The 10,156-nt window shown below is 30.3% G+C and overlaps 1 protein-coding gene across 1 annotated transcript in view; it reads right to left on the bottom strand.

Moving 5' to 3' along the window:
- Nucleotides 1-10,156, bottom strand: part of LOC112597637 (tRNA dimethylallyltransferase) — a 101,723-nt gene that overhangs the window by 48,570 nt on the left and 42,997 nt on the right. Inside the window, exon 3 of the mRNA XM_025343767.1 lies at nucleotides 7,651-8,510. Within this exon, the coding sequence (XP_025199552.1) occupies nucleotides 7,651-8,510 (860 nt within the window). The remainder of the gene's footprint in view (nucleotides 1-7,650; nucleotides 8,511-10,156) is intronic.

The raw sequence follows: 10,156 nt of genomic DNA, 5'->3' as shown, positions 1-10,156 counted from the left end.
GTGTGTGTGTGTGTGTGTACACATATATATATATAAAGGTACCTATTATAATATATTAATTTGTAAAAAAAAAGATTATAACCAAATTAAAATAATCCCCATAATGATATGGTGAATAATATTGATAGTTATTGACACCTAAATCTATCGACACCAAATGAATCAAACTAATAGGCAACAGATAAATCTTTAAATAATATTAATTTGGAAATCATAAAAACCAACAACTTTTGTTTTAGCAGGATCTTACTAGTGGACTACTACCACTGCAACGTGTATATGTTTATTCTGTCAATTGCTTTTTTCTTTACAGAAACTCTGTATATAAATATTGTACCTATCTGCATTGCGTTATATTTCATAATAACTTCAAAGTGATACAGTTTCTTAAAATATGTTATCACTTATTAGAATAAAAATTACATACTCTAAGGTGGAGATATTGGAAACTCAGCCAACAGATGTCGTACTCAAATATTAGAGGTCATAAGGTGGTTCGGAGATAATATTATAATAGTATAAATTACGAGTATGAAGTGTCAGTCGTTCGCGGTTGAATGACGCGACACAGCTCACGACTTCACGAAATTTAGATAACGGTCGATTTATTGTTAAAACACATTTTAAAGAATAACTCAACCCAATTAGATATAATACTTACACTTGACAGATAAAAAATATAGGTACCTATTAAGATAACATAACGCAGAGTGTTGTAAAAAGATGAAGTAGAAATGGCTTTCTACACATGGAAAATTCAAATCCAAAAATCTAGTCAAACGATTGATAAAGCATATTATATAGGGTGATTTTTTTATCGAACAACACTGAATATTTCAAAATCTATCAATGGTTTTGAAAATATTTTTTTACTTAATCCCAAGTCAAAATAAAACATTATTTTTTTTTAAATATATATATATATATTATAATTATGTTTTTCTTAAGTTATTTACATTTTAAAATAACAATAAACATTTTTAATTTTATATTTTGTAGCAGAATATTTTTCAGAGTTTTTCAATACATAAAAATCAAAAGTGGATGAGTATAGTTTATACAATTTAAGTGAGTGGAGTAATGCAAAAATGTTTGTCTTCTGTTCCGTTAATTTAAACTTTAAATAGTTGTAACGTATAAACATTAATCCAAATTTCGATTTTTATGTATCAAAATACTCTGCTTTAGAATACAAAATTAAAAATGTATACTGTCATCCAAATAAATATATTTTTTAACAAATGTTGTTTTATTTTGAGTTAAAATAAAATAAAATATTTATTTTTATAAACGTTTATAGATTTTGAAATAATTAATGTTGTTTGATAAAAGAAACATACAGTGTAATACTTAGGTATCTATAAGCGTTTTGACTCTCATTAAAGACGCTGAACCAAGACATAGGTATCATATTATTACCTATGTTATTATGATAGAGGTGAACAAAATGTCGTTATCTATGATGTTTGTGCTTTACGGTTGTTTGCCATCAAACACCAAAAGCATGTATTATAATATTTTTATACCACCCGAACTCTATAATGAGACAAGAATAAATATTGCTAGTTGTAAATTTGAGAATAAATATAATAAACTCTCCAACACATATTATAATATAGATAGACGCGTACAATGTATCTATGATTATTATGAAAAATAAATAAATAGACACTTTTTTATGCTAATATGGAATGTCCAATTGTTTACCAAATAAATGCAACAATTTATTTTTAATAAAAATATTCCACTTATTTGTTTCCGACTAATCGTAATCAATTAGTTATAAAAATGATAAATTATATATTAAATGTGTCCAACGTAGTATGAAATGATCTCCAGTGGAGTATAATAATAATAATACGAGTAAAAACAGGTTTCGTTGGCTGACAAAATATAAAACAAATAGTGAGTGCATAAAAAAATGTATGTATAATATATATACAATATATATACATATAATAAAGATAAATATTCTGATGGGAAAATAGTCTAGTATGTAAACAGGTGATTTTTATGAAAGGTTATACGTGTAAACATAAAACATTTTTTTTTCGTAGGTATATTATGCGTTCATTGTTCATTTATTTTTTAATTCACAACTAAAATAATATTTCATAACTTTATAATTACAAATAGGTTATTAATTATATACTCTTTTTGAAAGCTATAAATCATAATTGTAGCAGGTAACTCTATAGTTTAAATGACAGAAGGCACATTAGGGAGATTTTAACTATACAGTGATATTGAATTGAGTCCATGCTACTCTTATGTATTTGAATTGAGTCCGTATAGATAAAATGTCATAACTACCTATATAGCCGATGGCACACAATTAGTTAATACTTACTTAATTATCAAATTATTACGAGTGAAAAATGGAGTGTATGTTTAGTTATTCGCCCATAAAATAATTATTTTTCCTCAAACAATTTTTAATATTTTGTTATGTTTCCAAAAATAATAAGATAAGTATATGCTTGAAATTTCTAAATTATTATTTTCAATACCTATATTAAGATAACATTTTCAATTTTTTTTGGGAATTTTTCTATAACTGTCGATAAAAATTATTCTTTAAGTAAAAAGTAGACCTTTATTTATTATTATTATTAATATTTTTTAATTAACTGACTCTTTATACGTATTATCACAATTAAAGAAAAGGACTCAACTCGAATAACGTAACAATATTGGTCGGACTCATTCCCGATAACCCAAAAGTATTTGCGAGACTCAATTCAATATTTGGGACTCGATTTAATATTATCATATTAATGATAAACATGATGTGAAAGAACAAAACTATAGATTTGTCATATAAGTAGATATAATAACAAGAATTAAGAAGAGATAATTTTCGGGATTCCGAACACTATTTCGACACCACATGAACAAACGACAAATAGAGAACATTAGCGATCGGTAATTAAAATTATTTATTTAATTTTCACAATCGTTCTAAATATATACATATCTGTTTTATATACTCATCGTGATTTAGAAAATAATAATATATAGTATAATAGTTCACAAAACTAGTCCTATTCATATTTTAACGCAGAGTCGAGACAACTACAGTTTTATCGTCATTTGGTTACACAATTATTTTTTAAATAATATATCATTATTTATTCATCTTTTAAGAAAATCATCGTGCGCAGTACCTGCATCCTAGTATTAGAGAATATAATTTGAAATAAGTACGATTTAGCATAAAACTGTCATCATGAAAATAGAAGACAATAAATTAATCTAGGACGTGACATATTATCCTTTTTTGTGAAATATAAAATTTTTAAAAAGCTAAGTGAGGGTATGTTTTTATCAATTGTTCAATACTATTTTACAATTACGCAAATGCGAGTACAACAAACATTAATAGTACAGACACGGGATCTCTCGGAAATAAACATAAAATAGTATTTTAAGACGCTTAAAATGATAATAAAAAGTTGTTAAAATTACCTACATCGATCCCTTAAGAAATTGTTGCTTTGATGTACTATTCAGTATCCCGAGCATCACACAATCATGTATAATACAACACTTGTATTATTGTGGTACATGACTTTATGACTTAAATACTAATAGACACTATACTATATAAACATAAAACATACAACTCTGCAATAAATTAACAAACACTTTATACACAAAGTGTTTCAATAAGCATCGCTTAACCTTCTATTGTATCCATTTTATTTATATAAATTACTATTTTAGAAATTTATAGTTAAACTTAAAGACCATATTTTAGGATACTTAAATTTAATCATTCCGTTTAAAGAGTAAACAGAAACTCGATTTGGTTTAAAAAAAAACCTCATTTTAGATTCTGAACACAGTAGAAAATACATAGATTTTACAATAACGAGTGGTTTTTTTTTTGTCTTTAAAGACACTTTTAATAATAAAAAAATGCTTAGATTTTCAACTTTGAGGATAGATTGTGATATTAAACTGAACTGGTACTTTGGAAGTCAAACGTAAAAATATTCAATATAACTTTTCAAAATAATTGGGAATCAATCACAAAAAAAATTCAAGCATTTTGTTAATATTTTGTATTATATCAATAATTGTTTGGTAACCTTGGTTATCATAGTAAAAAAGTTCAACCATCTTTACTCAGAATCGTTATTTGTGTACGATGACAAGTATATCATTTAATTTTAATTTAAAATATCTATTTCAAACTACAGTAAGTCAATCAATGATAAAGTATACTTGACACCTACTGTAAAATAGAACACTATTACCAGATTATCCACATTTTTTTACTTGAAAATAATATTGTTAAATAAATAATTTATATTGATTTGCTATTTTATATAAATCAAACCCAAATTAAACTCGTTCAATTTTTAATTATATTATACTGGCTATATTACCCAATTTTTATTATTGGTAGTACAGTAGTTTATGGTATGTATTAGACAAAAAATTGAAAAATAGTTTATTCAGCTTCACCAATCAGAAATAACCTTAAACTATTCTTTAAACTTAGATATCTCTCAAAAAATATTCTCTAAAATTTCGGTTACAATCATTTGAATAGTTGTTGAGTCTATTAGCAACTACACACACATATGGCCTTTTACATATTATATATCATAAATGGCCAACTTGAGGCGCAAGTCGTAGTCATAACGGCTATAGCGTCTTATTTATAAAATAAAAATTTACTTAATGAATTTTAATTTACTTTGGTATACATTTATAAATATTTATCAAATTATACATAATGTATTTAAAAATATTTTAACTTTATAAATATCATTATATTTATCCATGTGGCTCGCGAACATATATTCGTGTTTTTCACCTCTGTTATATATCTAGATAGATTAAATCTATAATAAATCAATTATAATAATATACTGCTACAGACGTAAATAGTTTTACATGGGAGTAAGTCATGAGTTATAATATTTCAATTCTAGGAATGTATAAATAATTATCGTACTTTTGCATGAATCATTTTTTTTTTTTTTTTCTAAGAGGAAAACTCTTTTGTAAATCTATTGTTACTGCGAATGTTGTATAGACTGTATAAAGATACAGTACGCTGTTCCGAATAAAACGTATCGCGCGCAAACTGTTTTTGAATTTCCAAGTAGAAGGTATGTAGATAGGTATGTAAGATAGGTATGCATACCTATGTAGAAAATTTAAATCCACACCTCTTCAATCAACCTTCTTCACGTACTATTTTTGATGTGCTATAAGAAGCATCCCTACCAATATATATATATGTCTAACAGAACAGGCTTTTCTCTCTTTTTTGTAAGAAAATAAAACAAACAAATAAATAAAACACGAGCAGCGTACTCTAGTAGTAATTCACACAAACACGCACGTAAATAGAGACTCAACATTTCCCCAGGGTATGATGTGTTCAGTGCCGTTAGAAATCTTATATTGTTAATTTAAAAAGTGTTGTTTGCTAACAGATCGAGTGAGAGGGGAGATAAATATTAAATAACATTGGATATACGTACTCGTTCGAATACACTCACACAAATATATTATAATATTATTTATTATATAACAAAAAATAAACGCAGTTCAGACTAAATAATTAACAACCCGATGCATTTAATGCAAACATATATACGCTTGGGATATATAAACAACAACGCGGGACACGGGTAGTTAATTTTTTTGCAAAAAAGTTTAATATATAAACGTATATAATAAAACTCGTTATTATTTCAACGCGTATAAATATATATATTATACAGGCGTATTAATGTATTATTACTATTATTATTATTGTATTTATATTCGAATGTTATTCTTTAAAAAAAAAATTGTAATAAGAACAGAACGAAAGTATAATTATTATTAATTGTAAAATAAACCTATGTTTAAAAATAAAACTACAATATATACAATATAACCATAACGTTCTCCTCCTCCCGACAAAAACAAAAGACGCCAAACATGGTACTCCGCCAAAAGTTGATTTCTATTGGAAATAGCATGATATTACTTTTAAGCGGTATGGAATATCTCAATGTATAATGTTATACTTTATGCTAAATACACAATATAATCGGTTTATGGAGATTGAAAAACGATATTTAACAAATTTCATGTTGGCCGTTAGTTTTAATAAAACATTAAAAGTTAGAACACTCGTGGTCGATGTGTATTATGTATAAGTATTTAAGTAAAACATGTTTTGTTTTTAAAAGAACATCTCACTAATATTAAATTATAAGTACTCTGATATCAGGTATGTAAGGATATTGTAAAAAAATTATACTAAAAAAGCTGTTTATCTGCATACAGTAAGCTAGATTACACGATGGCAAAAAAAAATTTCTAAAAAAATTATCGTTAACCAAAATCCAATAATCGGAGGATTAAAGACAAAATTATAATATACAACGTATATTATTTGTTCAATAATTAATATATAGTACACAAGACATGAAAAAAATATCGACGATTTTAAATGTTTATAACCGAAACAAAAAATATGTTTTTACGTAAAAAATCGTGATGACGTAAATGTAGTATTAAACAATTTTTTATTGCATCTTACGGTTTGCACACGTTTTAAAAAAAAATATGCGAGAAAATTGAATTAGTTCAAAGATATCAAAAAAAGTACGAAACCGTTCGTTTTGGACTTTTATCTAATGGTTCAAGTATAAAAGTTTAAACTAATTTTGCCTTTTAGTCTCATTAAAAAAAATTATAATACAATTTACGGTTTTTTGGTAACAACCATAAGTTTGTACACGTGATGACGTGTATTATGTTTTACATGATTGATTTCATAATTTTATCATTATTAACAACTACCCTTATCAATGACAACACAAAGATCGATTTTATAAAATAATCATCTTACATAATTAAAATATATACATATAACACAAAAACGAAATTATGTATCAGTAATGAGTGATTAATAATAACAATTAAATAAAAACTATAGGTTTAAAATTGAAACCACAAAGTTTTGTCAATATTTGATTATCGCGATTCTACTATTGACAACGGTCATCATGTAGACACGATGTCAGTCATGTAAATTTAATTTAAGTGATCTACTCATACATAATATGAAACAGATTCCGCATTTGTTACACTCATTACACGACATCACATCATTATGGTATTCTCGACATAAAAAAAAACAATTTTATTACACAAAACGTTTACGCGAAAATATAATTTTCCGCTCGTTTATATAATATATAAATTTGTATACAAACGAATACGACAAAATAATAAAACGGTCATTGTAAATCTAACACACGAAATACGCACGCTTTTGTGCGCCAATATACGGCCGTAAGAAAAATCGCGGAAGTTTCCGAGCGATAAGAAAACAAACGTTTGAACACAACTGATAGAGAGATGTGCGTTATCGATAAACGCGTGTATCAGTGTTATTTCTACTTAAACCGGACTCACAGCTGTGCAGTGTCCAAAAAACAAATGGAGATTTCCGGTAAAGGTCGAAGTCGCAACCGCAACGGCTATAACGGAACGACCACTACCGTATCAGAATACGACAATAAAAGCCACACGACGCGGCTGCAGCGGACCTGCCGATCCGATGCGGACTTCCGTCTACCACGCGCCACGTCCCCGAAATTATCAATATACCATGGATGCGGTACGTACCTGAACACTTTCCGAGTATTGTGCGGATGGAGCGCGCTGGCCGCCACCGGGTCGAAGTACGCGGCGTGCGCCTTGAGCGCGGCCGGCGTCAGCAGATCCACGGCCGTCCGTTCCTGGTCGACCAACAGGGCCAGCGCCAGCCGCTGCGTTCGCATCTGCAGCTCTGCGTGCGCCCGGCACAGGGCAGCCCGAACGTTCCCGTCTACTTCCGCGACTGCCGGCTTCGCGGAGACGTCCACCGCTTTCACCAGCGCAAGAATGCCGTCCAACCTGGACTGGACGTCGGCGAACCCGTACCGCTCGCGGTGGCCGACCGCCACGTCCGTGGCCATCACTTCGTACCGGACGTCCGGTACGCCGCCGGTGTGACCGTCGACTGAACTGGCCACCGCGTCGAGCACGCGGACGCCGTGCGCGTACAACGCAGCCGTCTCGCATTCGGCCACCGTCAGCGGCCACGGTTCCGCCATCCGCGAGTCGTCCACGTCGTCTACGCTGACGAACGTGTTCCTGTACCGCCGGAACGGCAGTCGGCCGACGGCCGCCATGGTTCGCGCGAACCTGACCGCCTCGGCCAACGCGTCTGCGTACAAGCGGCTGGCCCCGGTCGCCGTGACAGCCGTCGGGACGTCGTTAACGTTCCGGAAACTGGCGTATTCGCGAAAAGCGCCCACAGATAAGTCGTCGCCGTCGTCATCCTGCTCGTCGTCGTCCTGATCGTCTTCGTCGTCCGCCACGTCTGATCCCGGTTCCCCGTCGACGGATCCCTGTACCAGGTTGTCGTAGATGATAGATTCAATGTAGTACGACGTGCCGCCGACCACCACCGGCACTTTTCCCCTAGAAAATATGTCCTTAATCTGATAATATCGACAAGTCAAGGACCACAATATAATGCACGATGATCATTAAGAAGAACATAATAATAATTTTAAAAAAAATTATTTATATTTGGATGTCTTAATAAATAATTAGTTATTATATTATAGTGTTGATAAAAACAATCTGCAATATATTCAATCTTTACATTACATTAATTGATTTCACGATCCCTACAAAAAATATATTAGGACGGTTACTGGTTCGTATGTATAGATATACAATTTATATTAAAAAACATTTATTACTTAAAAAGGAATTTGTAAGTTTTAAAATGAGTGTAGGCGTGATTTAACTGGCACAAACTGCAGCATGATACGACTGATATAAGCATACGCCGTAATCGTATCTAAAAATACATGCCAAAGTTACAGTAAGTTCAATTGTTTTTGGAGGGTGGGCATTTTGAAAAGGTTGTATATTTTGTGGTACTCTACAGACACACCTGAACACCTCTGAACCTCTGATAGACAATCATTTCATTCAAATATATATTTTTATTACCACCGCGACACTATTGGTAATATTACCTATATTATTTAAAAATATGTTTTTTTTTTTTAAAGATTTATTTGCATAAATAATTATAATTTTTATGACTCGATTAATAGTAAAAACAAAAAGTAATAAATTTTTATATATATTTGTATAAGTGTGCGTTATTATTACTTCATGTAAATAAATAATTAGGTACTAATTAGAATTAAAAAATTAAAAAAGGGTTTATGAGGGAAGTTCAATATAGTGTTATAAAAAATCGGTGGGCGGTAAAAACATAATTGAAATTCATCAAGCGTGTCCCCGTAATGTATACATAATCATAAGTGCAAACAAATTAATTATTTATTTAAAAAAATACAAGGGTTGTGTAAACGCACGTAACACATTACACGTTGGGGTATGTCAAGTCATTGCGATTGTTCCTATAATATTAATATACAAAGCAAAACGTACTATAATTGAAACTGAAAATTACAATTGCTGTTACACGCAATAATAAGGCGTGTACGCAGTACATATTATGATATTGTAGTGAGTAGGAAAGTCTTAATGAAGAATTAAATGAAAAATATACGCGTGGGAATCAATAATTCGGTGAAAACTTTTAATAGAAGAATGCCAATGTATAAGTTTTATTAAACTCGCGAATATAACATTTTGGATACTCCTTCAAACCGTGCTACAAAGCTCCTATCTTTATAACCCCAACCCGTATGGCTCGTTTATTAACGTATGTTAGAGACGTGTACATTGTAGGCTATAATACAAGCATTACAATAATGGTAACCGGAAACGAAACAACTACACCGGAAAAACGCTTGCTGCATGGGTCATTCTCTGTATATATGTAACACTTTTTAACGAGAATTTTATGATATACATATAATATAATACATAAATCGTATAAAAATACATATACGCGATGGTATAACCATAATGTATGATAACTGAGGGAAAACTCATCGATAAATTTAAACACCATGTGTATGAAATTGCTCGATTCAAAGAGCACTTAATCTCGAAAAAGCCACTTTTTTTTTTTAAATTCACTTTTACCTTATTATCGTCGTTGTTTCTTATCGCAGTAAATGTTAATTTTATTAATTAGTTTTTTCAATTCCTATTA

Source organism: Melanaphis sacchari, unplaced genomic scaffold (assembly GCF_002803265.2).
Source record: "Melanaphis sacchari strain LSU unplaced genomic scaffold, SCAv2.0 Contig42_pilon_pilon, whole genome shotgun sequence".
In the NCBI taxonomy this organism is placed as follows: Eukaryota; Metazoa; Arthropoda; class Insecta; order Hemiptera; family Aphididae; genus Melanaphis; species Melanaphis sacchari.
Note: the sequence above shows the minus strand (reverse complement) of the source record. Positions and strands in the feature narration are given on the sequence as shown.